This window comes from Drosophila guanche, unplaced genomic scaffold (genome assembly GCF_900245975.1).
Source record: "Drosophila guanche unplaced genomic scaffold, DGUA_6, whole genome shotgun sequence".
Lineage (NCBI taxonomy): Eukaryota > Metazoa > Arthropoda > Insecta > Diptera > Drosophilidae > Drosophila > Drosophila guanche.
In genome coordinates, this window is record NW_022995747.1 from 1,382,830 (window position 1) to 1,406,892 (window position 24,063).

The window sequence follows — 24,063 nt, forward strand, 5'->3', positions numbered from 1 at the left end:
GCTCTCTCTCTACGTTTCGAATATCAGTCACACCCTAATTATCGCGCATTGCATCGAATAGAGTTGTTGCAGCTGTTTAGGTTATTGCAGATATTTTCGCTTAAAATGTAAATAATTGAGTTGACAAATTATAGGACATCTCAAATGTAGCTAAATACACATGGGGTTAATAAATTACAGGCTTAATATTGCTGACAAAGTGAATATTATAAAACAATGAAGCTGGCGTTGCCACCTAGCAGAAAAATAATCAACAATTTGGCGCGTTGGCGTAGATTTGAATGAGTTTTCAGATGGTGCGGGATTACTAGCTAAATTATAGCTAGTATGACACTAAAATCTGGATAGATGCTACATATGTATGCACATGTATATAATTTAATGTTCTGTATGGTTACTGACGGAGGCAGGGCATTAATTACGCACGGAAATTGCCGGCAGATTAGAACCAAGCCAACGTTTTGTTGTTCTCCGACATTGTGCACAGATGCGGGGGCAAAAGCCGTTGGGGGCTGGCCAAAAGCCCATGCAAATGAACACCGTACCTTGTTGGTGTTAACTCCTTTGCCTTTAAGCCAAATGCTGAAATGCTGAAATGTATGTGGGAAAATTGGCATTCGCAGTGGTCTGATGATGGTGGCGCTGGCGCTGCTGCTCGCTGGCGACGCACCATATAAGCCACCCTATGCCAGCGACAACTTTTACTTTCCATAGCAAAAATATATAATTTTTCATTTGTACACTTGTCTGAGAGAGGGTATGACGATTAGCCCTAACATAATGCAAGATTTGTTTTAGTTTGTGAATTAATTTTAGGCATATATTGATTGATTTTAGTGAAAAATCATTTAGTAATCGTTACTAAAGTGTATCCAAAACTTCACCTGCCCCCAAAGTGTCAGCCTTTCTTTCTTGTTTTCAGTTGACTTTGGCTCGTCTGCGGCTTCCGTGTGTTCAGCACCCGCATGCACTTAAATGAGACGTGAAAGTTTAGAGTGGACGTGGACGTGGACGTGGACGTGGACATTGGAAAGCAGGCAGGCGGACAAGCAGGCGCCCACCACCAGACCACATCCACATCTGATCTCGCCAGACAAGTCCGCCAAATTTGTGTGCACTTGCCAGAGGTATGGGGCTATGGGGCTATGGTCATATGGTCATTGTGTGTGGGCCGTTATACAGTTTTATTGCCTTTGAAATATGTGTCAATGTGGCGTAAAGATGAAGACATTGTATTGCTTTTGGATTTTCGATTTACACTCTTCAAAAGCCTCCAATCTAAAAGCCCTTTCCAATCTCTTTACACCTACGAAAACATTTTTTGGACAGCACATCTGCTGTGGCATGATGGCGGGGCGATCTTAATGTTTTCCGTGGGCCGCTTAATCTCTCTAGGCCTTTGGCTTTTTATTGAAGATCTATTTTTTCTTTTAGGTAGCACTTTCGTTTTTTTTTTCTGACAAAAAATAAATCCCAAAACAACAAAATTTCTAGCAGTTGTTAAGTGCTTGGCTGTCTGTAGGAAAATGGTCTGAAATTTTCACACAACTTTGTCAAGAAATAAAATTGTGGCAAGGCGTGATTTATTATAATGCATCATTGCTCAGATCTGATCTGTGATCTCTGAAATTTATTTCAATTGTTTCGGGCAGGCCAAAGAGTTCCAAAACGGGACGCAGTTCGTATAAGGAAGTGCGCCCCCCAGCCAGTCAGTATTCACACTCTATCGCATTATCCTTGGTTGTGGGGTTTGCCTTTTCTGTATGTCGCACGTTTTATGGTCACAAATGCAAATTTGGCTTTGTGTGGCTGCGGCTGTTGTGTTTTGCCGCCAAATTATGCATTTCATTGGTTAATTTATAGCCGACACAGAAAAACCGCAGTCAGGCTATAGCCCGTGTGCGATTGTAATTAGCAGAATGTTGGCCAAAAGACAGGCAGGCAGGCAGTCAGGCAGTAGCCGGTCTAGTAACCAGTTTGTAGTTGTTTTCGCTGCATTACATGGCAGGGGAGGGGAGCCTGTGCCTTCTGTGTCTCTGACACCCACACAAACACAGGCAGGCAGGCAGCAGGAAATCAAAGACAACACCCTAAAATGTCAAACACAGTTTGGCGCTGTGCACCCGAGATTTGTTTCGTACATTTTTGCATGCGAACCAGAGCTCAAAGACAATTATTTGCTACGCAGTAATCATTTTTATCTTTCTCACACACATTCACTGCACAGGCAAATGCTCTCAAATTCTCTTCCTTGGATCCTCTCTGAGCGAGTCACTCACTCTCACACGAGTACCGCAATTGTGAAGACAGAAGACAAGAAGAACTGTAAATTGACCAGGGAGATGAAACAACTCAAAAGAAAGAGAAAAATATAAAGGGCACAGGCGACACATAAAAAAGCGAGCAATGCAAATGCAACGGAGTAACTAAGGATATTTTTATGTGGAGGGATATTATATGTGCAACTAAAGCCGAAATTAAGTAGTTGTAGAAAAGAATCGAAAATGTCCTTACCACTTCAAGACAATTACCACCACATTTGTCGCCTGCACGAATGCAGTTTCTGTGTCACAACAGACAGGCAGCAGCCCACAGGTGGAGCTGCCCCTCTCCACTTTTCTCTTCACCCTCTTGTATTCATTCATAAAGTCCCCCCTCGAGTTTTGCATTTTATGCACCGAAGCCAGCTGATTGGTTATAACCAGCACAAAGCCACAAACTAAACTTCGATCTGTTGTGTTGCATGAATGAATCGAACCGAGGGGGCGACGGGCGGACCATGGCTTTTCATTCACAGAAATCTATCGTTGGAGCCGCGCTTCGCTGCTTGAGGTGTAGCGAAACGCAGTGGGCGTACGGCGTTGTTGGTTTTAGACATTCGTTCAGCCCACGCCCACGTACCATACGCCGTCCAACTTCCAATTTGCTGCTACATTTTGATGGGCTGTCCGTGCTGAGTGCGTCGTCTGAGTGTCCCACGTTTTTGGTTTCATTAGGTTGCGCATTTAGTTTTTTATTTTATTTCGTGGGTGACTCTTCGGGGGGGAGAAACGTGTTTTATTAGAAAATTGATCACTGGTACGGGCAGGCAGCTCAATGCTGTTTCAATTGGCCCCCAACGCAGTGTGCAGTGGGCGCCCCAATTGATTAAACGTTCGATTATCGAACTACAGACTATTTGGCACACAGTTTTGAGAGCATTGGCAGCAGCTCACCCACACAACACATTTTGGTGCCAAATTTGGGGGCAGCGACAACAATAAACATTTGAAACAAACAGAGCGCGAGCGAAAGACAAATAAGGAGAAGCCACATCCGCGTGTCGAGATGATGCGAGTTTCGAGTGGGATGCGGCTGCCAAAAGTGGTTAAAGTTACGTGAACAAAGATCGGTTTATGTGTGTATTAACAGCAAAAGATTGTACCTTATACAATTGGTTTTGGGTCTTACAAACTATTCGCACAATTCACTAACGCATAAATTTCTTGGCCTGGTCACGAGTGACCTGCTTGAAGTGGCGCTGCTTCGAGGCGGATGTGTCATTCATTTGTCTGTAGTAACCGAAACCGCCGCCACCCACACGCTTCTCCGGCCGCTGTCGCTTGGCAGCGCCCACCTTGAGGTCAACCACTGGGGGCACCAGGAATCCAAAACTCTTCGACACCGCCTGCAGATCCAGCGTATTCACATTGAATATTTGCTTCAGCTGATGCGAATCATAGGCGCGCACATACGACTTGAAGGCCTCCTTGGCTGATTGATTAAGGAAGTAGTTCTTGGCTATCAGTTTCTCCAGCTGCAAAAGGGGAAGCTTATAGTCGGAAGTGCCGGTGAAAACTCCCTTCGGAGATCCTTACCTGCAGCTGTATGTCAGCAATCTTTTGCCATGAAAACTCAAACTCATTCAGCGGCACCTTGGCCGCCTTGAGGTAGCGCAAGAAGCCCAACTCCTCCGGTCGCATTAGCAGCAACGCGTGGCCCGACGTGCCCGATCCTCTAGCCGTACGTCCCACACGGTGAATGTACTCCTTGGGATCATCTGGCGGATCGTACTGCACTATCCAATCGACCTGCGGTATGTCCAGCCCACGAGCTGCCACATCTGTGCAGAGCAGAATGCCCGTCTCGGCATTGCAGAACTGGAAGAAGGTCGTCGTGCGCTTTGTTTGCTTTTGTTTGCCGTGTATGGACGTCACCGGCAGATCAATGTAGTTGAACAGCTCGTGATGGTACTTGACGGACATGCAGGACGAGAAGAAGACCATCACCTTCTTCTTGCGATTCTTCTTGAGGAAGGTGAAGAGCACGAGCAGCCGCTTCTCCGACGGGCACACAATGTAGCCCTGCTCGAGACCATCAACAGTGGCCGTCACCTCATCATCGTGCACGCCCACATAGATGGGCTCCGACTTGAGGGCCAGCTTCGAGAGCGCCTCAATGCGTGCTGTTTGTGTGGCCGAAAAGAGCATCGTCTGCCGGCGTTCTGGGTACAAAAAGGAGAGCAAAATTGATGACAATCGAAGAGGTTTAGAGGCTCAAATTCAACTCACTTGGCAGCAGATTGATAATTTGCTTTAGCTCCTCCTCGAAACCAATCTCCAATATCCGATCCACCTCATCAATGATCAGACACTGCAAGTTCTTGTACAGAAAGTCGGGAGAGTTCTGCAAGTGATCCAAGAGGCGACCCGGTGTGGCCACCAGTATATTGATGCCCTTGCCCAGCTTCTCGCTCTCCACCTGACGATTGGAGCCACCCATGACGAGGCCGTACGTGTGATGATGATGTGCCATCAGCTCCTTGAGCACACCGAATGTCTGCATGGACAGCTCACGCGTGGGGGAGATAATAATGACGCCCGTGCCATTCCGTGGCATAAAGCGCAGCTTATTGATCAGCTCCACGGCGGGTATCAAAAATGCCAGCGTCTTGCCGGAGCCTGTCTGCGCTGCACCCACAAGATCGCGTCCCTTGAGCAGCGGCGTCAGTGATTTCGCTTGGATTTCGGTCATCTCCGAGAAGCCCATCTCCTTTATGGCGCGCAGCGTGGCCTCCGAGACGGCGCCCTTGAGCGAACTGAACGCGCGATCATCCGAGTCACGTTGGTCCAGCGAAGCCAGCGAGGATTCCACGGTGAAGGGCACATCGTCATGGCTGGGCTTGCCATTTTGCTCCTTCGATTTGTTGGGCAGCAGCTTGACTTTCTTCGCAGGCACGGGTGCAGCGGCTGCAAGGCAAATACATATTAATTATAAACTATAAACACTGGGCAGCAGATGCCAAATGCATGGCTTTTTCAGTTGGTTTATAAATTAATTTCATGGCCGCACACTGGCAGCATTAACTCGCTGGTTCCAATGGCCGCTCAAATTCGCCTTTAAATCATCATTAAGGGCCAGAATTTCCTTCTTTCAGTTGTTCATTTACTAACCTTCATTGTCGGACTCCTCTTCCTCCTCCTCTATGTCTTCATCTTCATCGCTATCTTCATTCAAATCATCTTCCTCCTCCTCATCCTCATCGGAATCTGAATTGGCGACTTGAATTTGTGGCTTCTTTTTCTGCTGCTTTTGCTTCGGTGGCGGAGAGACCTCCTCCTCCTCTTCCTCTTCATCACTGTCGCTCATTGCAATATCCTCCTCATCTTCATCTTCTTCGTCAGAGTCCGAGTCAGAGTTTGCCACCTGAATTTGCGGCTTCTTTTTTTGTTGTTTCTTCTTGGGCAGCAGCGGTGCGCTCTGGAAATCATCTTCCAAATCATCATCTGTGGGGTACAAAACAGAGTTATAGCAGTTCCACAGTGTCACGCATTCCTTACTCATACCTTCTTCCATCGCAACAGGTCCCTTTTTTGGCTTTTGTTGCTTTTTATTCACTTTTTTCCCATTTTGTTGGGGCGGCGCTTGCGCTGCCACGGGCGGCTGCTGCTTGTTTTTGCCCTTCTTCTGCGAGAGTTCCTTCTTCATTTTCTCGCGCTTCACTATCTTCTTCATCAGCAGCTTCTCTCTGATCGACATGTTGCAGTTAGTTAATTATCTATTAGTTTATTGCTAAAATGTGCTTAAAGTAAAAGGAATCGTGCAAAATATGCGCGCACGTGTTGACAGCGGAATTATCGATAAAATATACAAAATATACTCGTAAATATACCAAAATATACCATTGCATCTTCATAATATACCGTAAATATACCATAGTCTTAAATCAGATTCCTCGATTTTGATGTTCAATTTGATATTACGAGCTTGCAAAGACTTTTACCATTGAAACAATAATTTAATCCAATTGAAGAATCAATTTTGCTTATTAAAAATACTCCTTTTTTATTGGATTGGATACCTTATGATCTTATATTTTATTTGAATTTTTTATTAAAATCTACCCCTCTGGAAGCATGAGAGCCTAATGTTCAGTATGTAAATGTATGTAACATGTAGAAACACATGTATGTTAACTGATATCATTGAACATGTTTGAAATATAGCGCGCGCAATAAAGGAGGAAAGTAAATTATATTGTTATCCTGAAAATTCCAGAAAGGAAACATAAGTAAATATTATAATAAGCTCTGAGTGGTTTGGGAGGCAGTTCTTCTATCTTTACAACCTAATTGGGGAAAGACTCCGTTAATATATTGTAATTACTCCTTTCTTGTGCTAAGGAACACCTGATAATGATGAAAAAATCATCATTATCGTCTAACTAGTCACCTATGGAAGGTGTTTTCATTGATTTTATTTTATTTATATTTTATTTGAAGTTCTTTATTCCAGCGAGCTTTCAATATCAGGAAGCAAACGATTGTAAAGAATATTCCCTTTTGCTTTTGTGTAAAAAGAAATATTATTACATTAATTTAACATTTACATGTTAACGAAACGTGCATGAACAGAAAATCATTCAAATTATGGAAGCTATGAAACTATCAGAGCTTTCTGGCAGCCAGTGGCTGCTATGACCGTTGCTGCAGAAAAATCGATTCAGAGCTGCTATTTGAATAAAGAAAGTTCAAACGAAACCCAATAACGCTTTTAATAGTTGACATTTTGTATTTCCCTAGACAGTGGTGGCCACTGCGAAGAGAATAACTGATTCGCCCAGCCATGCCATTCAGCTTTTAGCTTTGAACTTTTTTCTGTTGTGACTTTCAATATCTCTCAGCCAGAGGTGTAAAGTGAACATATCCACAAACAAATTCTTGCAAATTACTTTGTGGCGCCATCTAGCATATTTTGCGCTGCCCCCTGCCGCATTTTATGTTAGTTTCGTTAACAGCTGTTGTTAACGGTTAACAGCGGCACAAATAGGAGTAGAAAAAAATGAAATTTCAAAAGGAAAAACGGTAAAATAGGAGCGGAAAGAGTGGAGTTGGCATTTTTATTTTATTTATATTTACATTTACATTTATAATTTGTTGTTGTAGCCAGCAGTCACTGCTCAATCTCTGGCTCTCTAATTGGCCCATTGAGTGACGTTTCCCAGTTGCTCTCCTCTGCCCGTGTTCTCCCTGCTGCTGGCCACTTGTCTCCGAATTCTTTTATATTTATTGTTTGTCTAATATTCCCTTAAGAATATTTAACCAGGCCAAAAAGGGCTACAACGATTTCCAGAGGCGAAAAGCAAACAGGACAATCGCAAGACGAAGGCAAAAGTAGAAGCTGGAAAAATAATAAAACTTGAAAATGCAACTTTTTGGGGCTGTTGTGGCTACGGCTATGTGGCAAGGTTGCTGCCGCTTGTGCACCTCTGTTGTTGTTGCAGGTTGTTGGGCAAGTGCCACTGACAAACACAGCTGTCGAGTGTGGCGCTTAAATGGCAAGTAAACTGCAGCGCCAGAGCCCCGTTTGCTTTGCTAATTTTGCCCAAGCCCAAGCCCAGGCCCAAGCCCAGGCCCCGGCCGCCTTTGGGTGCCACCTTCTGCAATTGTGTGGGCGTGGCAACAACAACAACAGAGTGTGGCAAGGCAAGGCAAGGTGGCTGGCTGGGGCGTGGCTGTGCACTTGCTGCTTATTATTTGCACTCGGCGGCAAGGCCAACAGCATAATAAATTGGTGTGAGGATGAGGCAAGAGCAAGCGTCTGGGGGGGGTGAATCGGGAAATCTTTTATTCATGAATGCCGCCATGCCACCCCTTCCCTATACCCCCCCCCCCCCCCCCTAGCTTTCGACCGTAAAAATTGCACAATTTGAAGCCGGTTCCACCATCCTGCAGCTTCCATTTTGTGGCAGACGTATGTCCAAAAAAGCGGAGAAAAAAAACGTGCAAAAAATTTACGCGCCTTGGGCGGTTCTCTGAAGGATTTTGGCAATGGCGCTCTGGCTGCCCCTGCCATCTCCTGCCCCTGCAACATCTTGGGCGGGTGCTGCAGGCGATAGTTGCATAAATCATAAAAGGCGCGTTCTCCAGCATCTCCGCCACTCGGCGAAGGACTTTACGACACTTAAGCAACCGCTTGCCGAGAGCAGGAGGCAGGAGCTGGGGCTGGAGCAGCAGCAGCAGGGGCGAAGGTGCCACAGAGAATGTCTCCAAATGTCTGAATTTGATTGCGCGGCCACAACAGGCGCCTCCAGCCAGTGGGCTCTGGATCCCTACTCCATTCTGCAGCAAAACTCCCACTTGAAATACTTTCAGCATTTATTTATGAAGGTCTGAAGGTCCTTGAGTGAATATCTGTGGATTTTCGAGGCTGCAAAATTCTGTTACTGTCGCAGCAGACTGGCACGAAAGGAGCGATAAAGAGGGGGCTCCAGAAGGAGGCAGTGGGGAGTGCCTGTCGTGAGATAAAGATAGCTAGAAGGAGGGAGCACAGATACAGGATACATTGCTCAGCGACACTTGCCACAAGTGCAACAAGTTTTGTGCGAGAAAAATCCCTTCTGGCATTTGACAAAAACCCCCCAAAAATTCCCAAAAACGTGCAGAGAACTTTGGTTTAAAACAAAATTAAATGAACAAAAATGATAATAGCAACAGCAAAAGATTAGAAACCCAAGAGCTAACAGACTCAGCAATGGAAACGGAAACAAATAACGAATTTTGCATAATGTGTGAAATATGTCTGGGGATTATCGAGGCTGCAAAGTGAGGAAAAACAATTGCAAATATTGAGCAAGAGACAAGTTTGCAGCAGCTTAAAGTAGAGACAATAATCAAAGGTCAATCAGGGATACAATTTATGAGAAGTTTATGAGAAATGGAAGCAGCAGTGGGGACTATTACTGAGGTGTTTGGACCACTTTTTGGTATGGAATTGCCAGTGCTGAGAAGTCTGTTAATTTATGAAAAATCCACCAGATTATCCACAATTGAATTTACAATTTAAAACCACAAATTAAATATCAATAAATGTGGCCGCGAATTTTCTTAACACTTTGAAACGTTAGCTGCGAGATCGCGCCTGTCCTGGCCCTGTCTTTCATCACTCCTCGCCCCTGCTTGCCACTCTGTAAGCTTGGGTCAGAGCGTTATTTATGACTTGGCGGGCAATAATTCAAAGTCATAGGCCTCCAGAGACCGTTCAGGCAACACTCGGACCACTCGTTCGTGGGGAGGCCCAAACACCTCAGCACAAGGCAAATTGTGGCTAGGAATTTTTAATTAAAATATTAAAGCATTGGCCGTAAGGTGTTTTTAATCTTGAAAATTGTATTAATTGTGATTTAGGATTTGTTGTCGCTGCCCCAGTGGGCATGGCCCTGACTGTTTTTTGTGTGGTGCAATTTATGTGCGCCTAATTAGAACAGACATCAGCGGTGTCGTCTGCTTTCTGTTGTTCCTCTCAGGGTTTCTTTTTTTTTTGTATCTTTTAATGTTTTGTTGTAGCTGCTTTTCTGGGTGTTTTGTTTTTCGCTCTGATGCAAAGCCGCTTCATAATTACCATATTTTCAAATTACCATTCGCCAAGTGCGTCCGGGGCCATGGCCATGGCCGCCATTTTCCTTTGCCCGGCGGCCATAAAAGCTAATTGTATGCGTGCGTGGGCCACACGCCCCTCCGCCCACAAAGACGAGCGTGGAGTGGGAGAGGACAGGGCACTGCCTGAAGTGGGGCTCAGTGGGTGTGAGGTAAATCCTTGGCATGTTGTTGCTCGGTGATTTATATTTAATTGTTGTCATTATGGTCATCAAAATCGTGTGAAGTTCCAGCGGCACTCGCGGTGGAGGAGACGAAACACTAGAGACAGGAGTGGGGAGAGCGGAGCAAGGTGTTGTTTTTTTTTTTGCTGTGGCATGATGGAGTGCCTGCTGCGGCCACATGCCGCAGGTGTTGCTTATACACTTGGCAAATGTATGAGAAATATGGGGGACAGATATCTAGAAAAATCACGTAAAACATTTTTTTAATGCGTAAAAATAATTATAAAAAAAATATATAAAAATTGTATTTGATTTTTATTTGTTTCAGGATTGTTTTAAGTATATTTTCAGATTTTTTGAGCTCCATATTTCCTCAGGACTCAAGCGCAAAAGGTGAAGAAAGTCACGCACTACTGATATGAACAGAGTTAAAAATATTTATAAAACAATGTAAAGGATTCATTTTAAATGCATTTAAAAAATGTCTTAGAAAATTTAGAAAAATATAATTTGTTTTGTATTTTTATCAAGACAGTTTTAAATTTATGTACAGATATTTTGCTGTTCCATAATCCATCAGGATTACATATCAAAAGGTGAATCAACGAAACAACTCCTCAAAAAAATAAATTCGCAAAAATGAAAAAAATGCACTCCAAAATTTAAAGTAATATTTAAAAATTATAAAAAAAAAATACTAAAAATAAAGTACTCTCATCTTAAGCTCTAATATTTTTTCAACATTAATCTTTGTTTTTTCCTCAGTGTATTTGTTGCCTTGTCTGTGGAAAAGTATTCCCTGCCAGCTGCCTAATTGTTGTGCAAGTTTTTGGCCCGTCCTGGCGCTGTTTACATTTTCCTCTTCCTAGGAAATTCCAATCTGGACTAGAGGCCAGCGCTCTCTTAGAACGAGACCTAAGAGCAAAGAAACATTTGCAACATTGTGGCAATGGAACAGAGAGATATGCAGCCTGGAGCTCGGCGCATGCCTTCTGCTCGTTTCATTGTGGATTCGTTTCAAAGCTGCAGGACACAGGACATCGTTTTGGTGTTAGCTTCGTCGCAGTCGTTGTCCGTTTATGGCTCCATTTGGACCGATTCGAATGCAGAAATTGTGCTTGGGCTTTCACCCACAAATAAACGTAAATTATGCTGGCCAGAGGATGTGCAATGTGTCGATTGTAGGCGGATTGTAGGTGGTTATTGATATGCAACTTATCAAATTAATTTGCCTTTGGATGTGTTGTGGGGGGGCTCTGAATTATATTCACACGAATAATGCTGCAAAATTGTAATTGAATTGAATTGGGGAATGTACTCTGTATGGATATGGATTTGATTATGCAATTTGGGCTTTAAGTGTGCATGAAAGTCAATTTGCCAGCCGCTGTCCGCTGTCCGCTGTCCGTTGGCCAACTGTCCGCTGCTTGATTGCTCGCTGTCCACTGTCTGTTCTCTGTTGTTGCAGTTCATCAGCATTCTGGGGGCGGGTGCGTAACCCAATAAATAATTTCAATTATTAATTGAATAAAGCGTACACTTATTTGTCTGATTAATACAATTTTCCCTGTCCGTTGCGCTGCGTTCTCTGCCTCTCTCTCTCTCTCGTTTTTCCTCTCTACGAATTGACACAAATTCAATTAAACTCTTTTTTTTCGTGTTCTTTCGCTCGTTTCGGTTGCATGCGAGCAAAAAACACAGAATAACATCAGTCTGAAACAGCACGAACCATATTCATTAGTGATATTAATTCAATATGAAATGCCTTTTCTCATTTTTTTTGATGCTGTTCTCTCCTGCTGTGCTGTCGTTCAGCTGCTGCTCTTGCTGCTCTCATCCTCCCTCTACTCGTAATCGATTGTATTTTTAAATAGATTATTAATTTAAATTCTTTTAATGCCATTTGTACGCTACCCTCACGAATTGTGGTTGAGCTTCAATCAGCGCGAAGAGTATTGCGTTTCATTCACTTGTTTTATTCACGTATTCATCACTTATAACCATGAAATATTTACTAACATATAGTAATTTTCTGCCTAAACTCATTTCACCATTTGCACAATTTTTTTGATTAATTAAAATTAATTAAAATTTTATATCTATCTTTGGCATAGCATCATAAAAGAGCAGAGGCAAAAAACTACTATTAAATGCTCAATTTAATTAGAATTTTGTGATGGAAATATGTTATTTTATACTCCTCGATTATAGCTTATAGAAGCAATTTAAAATTGTTACATCAAAATATGTTTGGCATAGCAAAAAAATATTTAAAATGTTTTTTTGGAAAATGGAAATAAATGTCGTTGACGATTTTATGTTTTGTGTTTAAGAATGATATTTTTATTTTATATTTTATATTTTGCAAATAATGTAAGTTTTATTTATTTTTTAATTTGATTTTTTTAGGCTAAAAAATGAATTAAAATCCCAAAATCTACTGCCATTTGGCAGCGTATTCCTCCATTCGCTTTCCATTTCCCCCTTTTCTCTCTGTAGTTATTTTTTGTAATTGACTTATCGCATAGTTGTGGCCATTGCATTTTTTCTTATTTTATTTTATTTTTTTATTGTGAGCTGATATAATCAGCTTCTCGCTGGTTAACCAGCAGTTGCAGATACTCGCAGCTGGATCCATGAATTAGCTACGGAAAATGCCCGAGTAAAGTTACAAAAAATTCTGCCACTCATCCTAACAATTTTCTTTACAAATGGAGTAAAAAGGGAAAACAGCACAAGGCATTGATGTCAGTGAGGGGGAAAAAACAAATTACTTAGGTTTGTTTGTTTTGCAAAAATATATATTTTTCCTGGGACTGGGGATTCGTAGACAAAAGCGCCTCGAGAGCCAAAAATATGGCTTCGTCATTTGCAAATTCGACAGTTTTCTGCCATCGGGGAGTGTATCGAATTGAGGCACAAACGGAGCAGAAGGCATGGTAAAATGAGTACAAGCCACGTAAATATCTAAAATTGAGTCCTCATTCCACATTACACAAAGAGAAAGAGCCTCGGAAATATTCCAATAAATATGAGCTGGAGGGGGAAAATAAAATATCTCTCGTTAAATGATGACAGCAGCAAATATGAAAGCATTGTCTCGGGGGGCAACAGATACAGATACAATTACATATCCACAGATACGCCAGCTTTCCACACCTGTCCGAAAGAGGGGGGCAAGTGGCTGGAGTGAGTGTGGGATATGTGTGTGTGTGTGTGTGTGTGTGTGTGTGGCAGAGCGCATTAATTACAACTGTCTAAGTGCGATTCAACAGAGAAGAAACGCTGGCAGGCAGGAGCGAAAGGAGCAGGCTTAGGCACAGTCTGAGGCGCACTCCCAGTCAAGTGCTGCTCTCCTGCTAAACAAATATTTGAGTTGATTGGGGGGCGGCTCTCTGCAAAGAAACTTTCCACACTCAAGGAGTTCACCAAATTCGCATAAATTCACTGCGTTCCGTGCCCTGGCAGCCGTGAACTTTTTAATGTATTTTAAAACACTTTCCACTAAACATTTCAAGCAAACTGCTTTGGTCTCCCAGCCTCTCTCGCTGCCAGTTCATCTTCGCTTCTGTTTTAGTCGCAGTCTCAGGCACAGTCCCACTCGCAAGTCCAACTCCACGCTGGGACTGCCAAGTTGGCTTCCTGTGCGAGCGGCAAAAGTTTTTCGCTTCAGCCCAAAATCCCACGGAGGCTGAAATCAAGTATTTCATTTCGGATTCAACTGCTGTCCGAGAGCATTGCAACAACTAAATGGGAGAGTTACCCAAAAGGCCAAGCAATGGAAACTTGGGAAAAATAAAAACGAATTTGCAATGCCCTGCAAAAAATTAATTTAAATTAATAAAAACATCCAAAAAGTATGAGCTTTATTTTGTTAAATGAAAGTAAAAGGCATGCACCAATTTATCAGTATTTTATATATATTTTTTTTTATATTTTATATTTTACAACAAATATTTTATAAATCTTCAGTTTTGCTCACCCTTTTGGCAGCTTCAAAAACCTCCTAATAAATTATTTAAAATATTTCTTTTACAATCAAAAAACAACTCTTTTGTGTGGCTCATTGACTGCCCAGAAAATGAGCTGATAATTGCTCAAACCAAAGGCAATTCTGCTTCAATTCTTATGATACTTTCGCGTAACTTGAGCCGCTGATTGAACCATTGCTAGGACTACGGGAAGTGCTTAATCCACAGATTTCACGCCTTCTTTTAAAAAGGGAACTCAAGCAGGCAGCCTCAACGAAGGAAGAAAAACTTCTTGAGGAGTTTTCGGCGCTCTCAAAACATCTTTCGGTTGCTCCAAGCCTGCTCTGGTGCCTCCTGCCGCCTGAGTTTCCAGCAAGTTTTGGCCTCTACAACAAATAAACAAAACAAACTCCATTTTGTGCAGCTTGCCTTTCCCTGGTCAGTGTGTCAATGTTTGTTCTATGTGCCTAGGCTAAAGTTTTACTTTATTTCAAAAAGAAAACCTCCCATCCTGCGCTTTTATTTTTTAATTAATTGTAAACAACAGGCAGCAGACAAAAGGCAAATAGCAGCAGGAAAATCTTTGATTTGCGAACACACACAAAAGCGATTAATATAATCATCTGTCGATGATGCACTGGCCGAACATAATTTGTGTGTGTTTTAAGTCAATTTAGAGCGGCTTAGGAATGCCTCCCTGCCTGCCTTCTGTTTTGCATTTAATTGCATTAATTTATTTGGTCAAAAACGTTGGCCAGTACGCTGCCAGAACTGATCTTTGACCACGACTTTAGCTCGTAATTAAAACACTGAAATGTGACTGGGGAAAATATATTTTAAGGAGTGTACACAAACAAAAGTTGTGCAATCCAAGTTGGATTTGTTTTAGTTTTTGCAAATATTTGCAGTGGCCCAGAGATTTGCTTGCTGCATTTACAGAGAGGCGCTCACAATGGCCCACAAATGCTTTTAATTGTTTTTAATTAAGTATAATTTATTGTGCAAACCGAGTGGCCGCACACGATTTGCTCTGTCCGCAAATAGTGCTTAAGAATTTCTTGGCACATTCTCGACATTTTTGCACTGTGGCTAAAGCCTGCTCTAGTTACGTGAATCTAAATAATAAATGGCACTGCCAATGAAGGTTAATGCGTTTTGGCATAAGTGGTTATTGATTTTGTGGAGCGGTTAATAAGCAGCAAATTCTAGCGACACTGAGCGGAAAATTGTGGTAGAAATTTTGATCAATTTTGAGGCATTAAATGTGCATTTGGAATTTTACATTTTTTGGTTACCTTTCCTTGGCAGATTTTTCATAATTGGGTGGCTGCTTTTTACCCTCCTTCATTTCTTCTAATTCCAGCATTTATTTGTTTTCAGTGCAGCTAAAATCCTGTGCTATAAAACCAGGCCACACCTGACAGTTCAGTTCCACTTGCCTCAACATGCTGACAGCAAAGTTTCTCCGCTTGCAGTCCTTTTTCTTTCGCCTGCTGGGACTGCAGCTGTTGGAGGAGCAGAAGCAGCATAGAAGTCGCAGCATTTGCTGCCTACTGTCCATAGTCACATTTCTGCCACTGTCCATTGCTTTTGGTTTGAGAAACATCCACAACATGGACAGACTGACGGAAACACTCTGCTCGGTGCTGGTGGATCTGTTGGCGCTCTGCAAGATTGGCTGCTGCCTGGGACGCTACGAGCAGACCAGAAGACTCATACGAAGCTTGCATGAGATGCTGGAACGTGGTTAGTTTTTCTCACAATTTATTTTCTTTGTTTACCCGAACATTTCTACTCTTTAGAGCATCACTGGGAGCCAGCAGCTGCGATCATTTCCAGACAGAACGAACGCGATCAGTTCATTAGTTCCCTCTACACGCTGTGCTTCCTGGTGGCTGGTTTCTCTGCCTGTTTGATGTCTCCACTGAACATGATAATTGACTATTGGAGAACAGGTCAACTGCAGCCAGATTATCCCTTTCCCAGCGTGTAAGTGGAGGAGCAGGGGAAGGAGTCCAAGCCTGTCTATCCTTCTGCCTTTTCAGCTACCCCTGGGACAATCGTCAGCTGCACAATTATCTCTTCTCATATTTGTGGAATGTGTGCGCCGCTTTGGGCGTGGCACTGTCCACTATCTGTGTGGACACACTCTTCTGCTCGCTGACCCACAATCTGTGTGCAGTCTTTGAGATTTGCCGACACAAAATGAAAAGTTTGAGAGGCAGCGCTGCGGCGGATAGCCAGCGGAAACTGCGGCACATTTTCCACCTGTATGGCGATTGCTTGGACTTTGGCAGCTCATTAAATCGCCTCTTCAGGCCGCTCATCTTTGCGCAGTTTATTGCCGCCTCGCTGCACCTGTGCGTGCTCTGCTATCAGCTCTCCACGAAGCTGCTGCAGCCCGGAGTGCTCTTCTATGCCGCCTTCATGGCCTCCATGCTCTGCCAGCTGGCCATCTACTGCCACGGTGGGTCGTGTGTCCAAACGGAGAGCCAGCTCTTCGCACAGGCCATCTACGACAGCGATTGGCTGGAGCTGCTGTTGGCTGGATATCCGGCTGTGGGACGTTCCCTGCAGATTGCCATGACACGTGCCCAGCGCGGCAGTCGCATCGATGGCTATTTCTTTGAGGCGAATCGAAAGACATTTGTGTTGGTGTGTGAATGGGTTTTGCTCAGTGATTAAGAAAATTGCTCTCAAGGTTCCACACTCTCTTTTGCAGATTGTTCGCACGGCCATTTCGTATGTGACGCTGCTGCGATCGTTCTCTTAAATCAGCGAGACACAGAGAGCAACAGAGTCTGTGCAGCTAACAGAGCCAATAACAGAGACTATAACAGGGGCAATAACAGAACAAATGACAGCGCGGAAGAACCCAAAGGTAACAGCGCGAGAAAGAGAGCAGAAGCGCAAGCGAGACAAAGCCGATAACAGAATTAACATAACAAATAGCAGAGCAAGAGAGACCAGCAGCGGCAAAGAGAACAAAGAGAGGAGCCGATCAGTGAACGATGCATATTAACTCGGTGCAAAAGTCTCTATTTAAAATGACTAAAATTACGAGTGCAAGTAAATTTATAATAAGTGTGTGTATATTAAATAAAATATTTAAAAATACTAAAATAAAATTGAGACTAAACACATTACAATTTATCAAGAATTTAGCAGAATAAACTACTTGGCGTTAAATATTCATAAATATTTCTAAGCTTTTGAATGCAAATTACAACATTTGGTGGCTCTTTTTGGTTTCAGTTTTCGCATTACCATCTAAATTTTGCGCGAAAAGTGATTTTATATACGTATATTTATGGGAATTTTTACTGGCTGTTACATAAATCCCTGCTTTTTTTTGTTTGCCTTGGACATGTGTGAAAATGATTATTTCTGCATAAATTTATAAAAAATACTAATAGAATTCATGAGGCCATTGCTGCCTATTCGAGCCACCACTAATACCTAGGTGGAAAATCCTATGAATTTTGCATTCAAAATTATAAAAAATTCAATAAAATATTTACCTTTATGCAAGAGCATAAATGCATCTATCTATTACCTAAACAAATTTATCGTTTTGGATGTTCTTTCTTCAACCTTGGCAAACTCTTTTGGTAACAGTTTCCTCAACTTACATTTTCTCTTCAGTTGAATTTCTCTTGGCTGCTGGCAGATAGAATGTTCTTGCCCTTTACTGCCTCTCCCACTTTCAATAAAAGTACTTCCTCTTTCGCTCAATGCAGTGCCCTCTCCCCCATTCAATATTCATGAGTGCCTCGAAGCTCTGTGCTCTGTGCTCTGGTTTTTGATTAAGCTGCGTGAAAATATTTACAATTATGCTTTAAGCTGAATGCGGTTTAAGCCACTTGGCTAATTAAGCCATGTTAATGGCAATAACTGCGTGGAAAAATCAGTGCCGGCTGCCCTGTTAATGCCTTTTGCATTATTGGCCCAGGCACTCGCTGCTGCCGCACGTATACGTAATATTTTCTCTCTGTTTGGTTTTTTTGTGTGTTTGCGGTTGTCCGCACGTGCCTGGGCCTGGGCCCACTATTATATATAAAAGTGTGACATGGTCAAAGGATTTTGGGCGATTTAACTTTGTTTCGCCGATAGACATGACTCTCTGTCTGCTGTGTTTTTGTGTGTGTTTGCGTGTGTGGCACGTGAGTGGCACGTGAGTGCGGTCGCGGCCAAAGCCAATTGCAGTGACATGGATTTTGGTACGCTTCCGCCGCATGCAACGCTTTTGTCATAAACTGCACGCATCATGGAGGCTTAAGCTTAGCCGATTTTGTGATTTGACAGTGGCCACAAGGGGGCAGCAGAGCGCAACAAAAAGTAGACCTAGAGTACAGAAAAAGCAGCAACATATTCAAATCAGTGCTGAGAAATTCTTAATAAAAATCACAAAATTCCTCCTCGAGCTGCCAATAGCCCAACAATTAGTTGCATGATTCCTTATGCTGCTTATGCCAAAGTTTCCTGCGATTAAACATGACAAATGCTGTGTAATTCCCTCTGGCCTATGCTGTGTAATTCCAAGTGTAACTCCTTGCCCTTTGCTGTGTAATTCCTGCTGCAGCCAGCAGGCAAAGGCCAGCCACTTGTATCGTTCAATTGGGGATTGGGGGGAACACAGCTTTTTGGGTGGCACAAAACCAGGCAACAGACAAACAAAAATCAAAGACGGGTGGCGAAAGTGGCGAAAAATATGCCCCAAGGGCATTGGAACTATCACTGTCTGCACTCGGTTCTCTCTCTCACTTTCTCTTTTTTCTGCGCTCTCCTTCTAGCACTGCTTCATTCTATGGCCTTTGCCTTTTGGCGTGTCGTGTGGCGCTTTGTGGCCCATTGAGGCAAATAGTTTCGGTTTAGTCCAATAATGATGCTATTGCAACAGAGAGTTTGCCGCCAGTCCGCCAGTCAGTCCCTTGCCACTGATATGCCCTTCGCTTCTGTGTGTGTGTGTCCGTTTCTTCGTCCACTTTCATTCAATTGACGCTCCTCGAGCTGAAATGCCATAATAAATTCAATTGTGCCTGTGAGACTCTGCCCCGCAGGTCGTCTGTCACTTTTGTGTCGCCACAGATCCGTTTCCAGCATTCCATTTGATCTCCCATCTTTCCTGCACCAAAATCATTTATTATTATTTTGGTCTACCCACATTGTCATAACATTTTCTTGCCTTTTTTGCTCTTCTCGCTGGCAGGAAATTCCCTTTTTTAATTTGCCAATTAATCGAATCAATCGCCTGCACTTCCCCTCGGCCTTTTCTTACTTTAATGCCGCTAATTTATGTGGTCAATTGTTTTTAGTTTTAACGAGCATTCCATGCCATTCCGTTCTCCATTTTTTATGCTGCCGCTTCAATGAATTTCTGGGCCCGGATGCGCCTCTAATTTGGGGGTTTTCTTTTTATGGGTTTCTTGTAATTTGGGCGGAGAAATGATGCCAAGTAACGTTTGAAATGCCGACATTGGTACGCTCTTGTGGGGCTGATTATAGGGGGAAAAGAGAGGGAGTTAATGTCTGGCATTGAACGCTGCTAATCTGGGAGAAAAGTTCTATCGAAAATGTTGCATCTATGATAAAAGTGAAAGAAGGCGCAGACAAGTCAAAAATTACTATAATTTAATCGAAATATACTCGGAAACTACGGCGAATTTACACCGAATTTACTCCGAATGTACTCCGAAATTACTCCGAATTTACTTCGAGCATACTCCGAAATTACTCGAAATCCACTCGGAATTTACGCGAAAACTACTAAGAATTAACTCCGAAATGACTCCGAATCTACTCCGAACTTACTCGAAATGCCCTGCGAACCTACCACTCCGAATCTACTCAATATCTACTTCGCAACTACTCCGAATCCACTCGACATCCACTCATCTCCTACTGCTGCCAAAGCAACTTTCACTTGCTCAACAAATTGCAGATTTGCTGTCGCATTTGATGCCCCAGAGTGAGATACACTAAGCAAATACTGCCATGACTTAAAGCTGACCTAATGAATGTTGATTGCAGACACAGCAGGGCACACAGGCACAGGCACAGGCACAGGCAGGACATGGTTCAGGGTCTAGGCTGCACCCTCAATTAGAGCATAAATATCAAATATTACGTATATGCATACTCCTGGCACTTCGCATAGTCAAACATTAAGGGCAAAACTAATGGATTCATTTATGGATATTGCTGGGTAAACGCTCGATGCAAAAATACTCATAGTTTGGCTACAATATACGAGCAGATGAAGCCATCTTGAGGAGGAGGAGATGCAGACCCAGACCCAGACCCGGAACCGAAAGCTGCCTAAAGTTCTGCATTGTACATGAAATTGTTATAAAGAGCTAACCGGATATTTTGGGAATTTTTAATTAATTCGTCTGCCCTCGAACCGTGCTACCTATACACATCCTGAGCAGTCATGTCCGGTGGCAAGGACTTGCCTTGTCCTGCCTTGTTGTAGGGCAACTTGCATGTCATGCATGCGTGTGTGTGCGTTCAATTTGCAGTTGTATTGCTGTTGTCAAAGAGCGAGTGCGAGCAGAGAGCTCTGCAGCAATTTTCGGCAATTGCTATCCTGACTAAGGACACACTATTGCTGGTGCGCTCCTTCCCCTTGCTCATCCTTGCTCTACCGTTTGCCTCTTCATCGCCATCTCCTGCTGCTCCTTTGTTGTTGCTCATTCATTGTGCAAAGTTTGTATAAATTTTTGATTTCTTTACACAAAATGCTGTGCATGTCTCTCTCGCTGCTGTCTGTCTGTCTGTCTGTCTGTGATGTCCTGCTGTTCCTGCTGCAGAGCAAGACTTCCTCGTCCTTGTACTCATTCTGGCATCGCATCGTTGCCGCCGTCACACAACACAAATGCCATTGATTGAGTCACATCGCCTGGGCATATAAATCTCCACTGATGGGGTGTGGCACGCTTGCCTGCTGTCAGAATATTTCTGGCTTGCCTACCTTAAAGTTTTTCGCCGTGCTGCCATGCCTCAGCGGAGCCACCCAGACTGAGGCAAGGAGTCGCAGTCGCAGTCAGAGTCTGTGGCGTTTGGCGTAACTTGCCCGATGATTTCGTTATTGTTCGATTGACAATAAAAAATCAACTGAAAGTTGCAAAAAAGGCACAAAACTGTCATTGAATTTGCAGACATACAGCAGCGAAATGAATACTTCGATGAGAGGTCAGAGAACATGGTCCTGGAGCCGAGGCAAAATGTAAGCATATAAAAATAAGTCGCTTGGGGGGCTTCTCCTCTTGCCATTTTTCGGACAAAAGCTTTCCGAATTTGTATGCAAAAATGCAATAAGCGAGTGCAGCTTAAATAAAATGCATTTCAATGATTGCATTTTGGATTAAAACAACAACAACAGCAGCAACAACCATTTCTACATACATATTTATTAAAAAGTTGTTCAACTCCTTTTTTTCTGCTCTTCTTTTGTTGTTGCTTAAGTTGTAGAATTTGCTGGCAAATGGCACTGACAGACATTGCCTCTCAGTTTGCGTCCAAGTTTAGGTTTAATGAAGTGCAAACAGAAATATTTTCAATTAGAGGAAAGGATAACCGGTGAAAGCACCAGCAGCAGCAGCAAAAACCGACACTGAAACAATGTAGAAAAAAAGGGTAAAAGTCGACAAGAGCAGCGCAGGTGAGTGGCATGCAAATGCAGCTTGCCACACTTTCTCTTGCCACACACACACACAGGCACAGGCACACTCACACCCAACAGACAAAAGCCGAAGTGCACTCACGCAAAGCTAGAAGCTCGAGTTTGCTGTCGGCTTTAGGTTGGCTTCTTTTTCCGTTTCCCGTTTGCTATCAGCCTTCAGGTGGAGCTTACACAGCCACCTAAAAGTGTCTTGCTGGCAGCTACTGAGATCTGCGATCCTACTTGATCACTTGGCCTCACTTTGCCAGCATTGAATGTCACACAACATCATGGAATATCTCTGGGATAGGACATTGCCAAGCGTCACTGATTTGTTTTACATTTTTCAGACTAAAGCTTCCTCAATGTTTCCCACAAATTGTTGTAAGGATATCTTAACGATAGGGCTTCGGGGCTTCAGCACGTGCGTGATTTATGCTCAAGTCTTTGTGTTTCATTGTCCCCCTGATTGCTCTCCGTGTGGGGCTCGGCGGCCTCGACTAAACATTCAATAAATAAGGCGACAAAAATTATGATTCGTTGATATTTTTACGACGGCGACGTGCGCATTTAAAAGTGTTTTTGATTTGTTGCCATCGCCGTTGGCGGCACATTAAATTTATATGCCAACATTTCACGCTCTTCTAATTTATGTGGCTAAAAGTTGATGTTGCAAGTCGTCGTTCTGCCACCCAACAACTTTATTATTATGCTGCTGCCCAGGCCCTCCACCATCCGCCGGCTGCCTCAACAAAACACTTGGGTGATGACATTTTTATGTCTGCTATCAAAAACAAAAAGCGCTACACACAAAATAGATTTGTCCTTAAGGAAACGAAAGTGAAACTACAGAGGAAGGAAGGAAATCTGTAAAATCTAAAGCCCATTATCATTTGCAGATCCACTCAATGATTGATGACTATTGTTACGACAAATGAATTAGATGTGTTATCTGAAAAAGAATCACTATACTTTTTTTTGTTTAAGTTTAAATTTAAATCAAATTTTTATTATCATATTCCAATTGAAGAGAATCAAATCAGCCTTATTCGAATTGGCGGATTTAGATGCCCCGTTTAGATGCCCGAATCCCAGTGCTTGGTCCACTTGATGGGCTCCAGAGTTCCCAAGTCCAATTTCCAGAGGGCCCCATTCTGGTTCATCTCAATGGCCTTGACAAAGTTCTTGGCACACTGCTGAGTGGTCTGGGTGGGATGCTCCAGCAGCTTCTCCGCCACTTTGGGCTCCACATCCAGCCACGAGTTGAATTTCTGCACCAGAGTGGTCTTGGTGATGCCAGGATTCACAGTGTATGCGGTGACTCCAGTGATGGGTGCAAGCTTCGCCAGGGAGCTGGTGAAGTTAACCACCGCCGCCTTGCTGCCAGAGTAAACGGGCACCTGGTAGATGGCATTGAAACCGGTAACGGAGCCAATGTTGCAAATGATGCCACCTGGGCCGCACTTCCGCTTGTCCCAGAACTCCATCATGGCTGTGGTGGTGTTGACCAAGCCAGTGTAGTTAACGGCAATGGTACGCTCGATGGCATGATCGTCCAGGATGCCAGCACCGTTGATCAGGACATCGACGGTCTTGATCTGGGAAAAGATGCACTTCAGGAGTTCGGTGGTCTCTGCGAGAGGTACAGTCACATCATAAGGGAAGACGGTGACCTTCACCTTGGGATTGATCTTCTTCAGTTCGGCAACGGCATCTGTATTGTCAATGCGATCCAGGATGACGAGGTTCTTCAGATCCCGCTTAAGCAACTCCCGGCTGGTGTCCAGGCCAATGCATCCCAGACCAGCCACGAAAACAACATTCTTGTTTGTGAGTGACAATTTGGAGTTTTGCTTTTGTCCCTGGCACTCCTTCGAAGTGCTGTAGCGGCGCGGGCATTCCTGCATCAAGCTGCTGATCTTCTTTCCGTCGACCTCCAGCGTGTTGCCCTCCAGGGAGCTCTGCCTGTTGTAAATGCCATGAGTGGAGTACTTGGGAACCATTAAGGGGTCATTGATGGCCAGCATCTGCACATCCTTGCGCGACAGACATTTGCGCAGAACCACGCGACCGATGCGCCCAAAGCCATTGATTCCGAGTCCCAACATGTTTTTCGGTTGTTCGCAATATAAACAGTGAAAATTTTAAATATTCAGTTCAATTGTTGTTCAGAGAGTATTTGTTTTTTTTTGATTTTAAATTAATAGCTAAATTTTTAAAATTTTTTTTTTTGAATTTGTTGAATATTAGAGAAAATAATTTTACTGAAAATTTTTGAACTCAAAAAGAGTTGTTTGCCGAACGAACACCAGAAATAGAATGAGAGTATTTGTTTCGACTGAAAGGAACAA

General features: G+C 43.3%; 3 protein-coding genes across 3 annotated transcripts; 1 reads left to right on the plus strand and 2 right to left on the minus strand.

The window, feature by feature from the left end:
- Positions 1–3,373: 3,373 nt before the first annotated feature.
- Positions 3,374–6,112, minus strand: LOC117583284 (probable ATP-dependent RNA helicase pitchoune). Its single transcript, XM_034271518.1, has 5 exons — positions 5,826–6,112; positions 5,433–5,765; positions 4,551–5,228; positions 3,858–4,483; positions 3,374–3,796 (listed from the first exon to the last, which is right to left on the minus strand). Exons 1-5 carry the CDS (start codon positions 6,016–6,018, stop codon positions 3,470–3,472), a joined length of 2,157 nt encoding a protein of 718 aa, XP_034127409.1. The 5' UTR covers positions 6,019–6,112; the 3' UTR covers positions 3,374–3,469.
- Positions 6,113–15,494: 9,382 nt separating this feature from the next.
- LOC117583160 (putative odorant receptor 98b) lies at positions 15,495–16,822 on the plus strand. Its single transcript, XM_034271355.1, has 4 exons — positions 15,495–15,795; positions 15,852–16,038; positions 16,095–16,704; positions 16,772–16,822. Exons 1-4 carry the CDS (start codon positions 15,495–15,497, stop codon positions 16,820–16,822), a joined length of 1,149 nt encoding a protein of 382 aa, XP_034127246.1.
- Positions 16,823–22,699: 5,877 nt separating this feature from the next.
- On the minus strand, positions 22,700–23,835 carry LOC117582800 (alcohol dehydrogenase-like). The gene has a single exon (XM_034270828.1). It carries the CDS (start codon positions 23,818–23,820, stop codon positions 22,789–22,791), a length of 1,032 nt encoding a protein of 343 aa, XP_034126719.1. The 5' UTR covers positions 23,821–23,835; the 3' UTR covers positions 22,700–22,788.
- Positions 23,836–24,063: the final 228 nt, after the last annotated feature.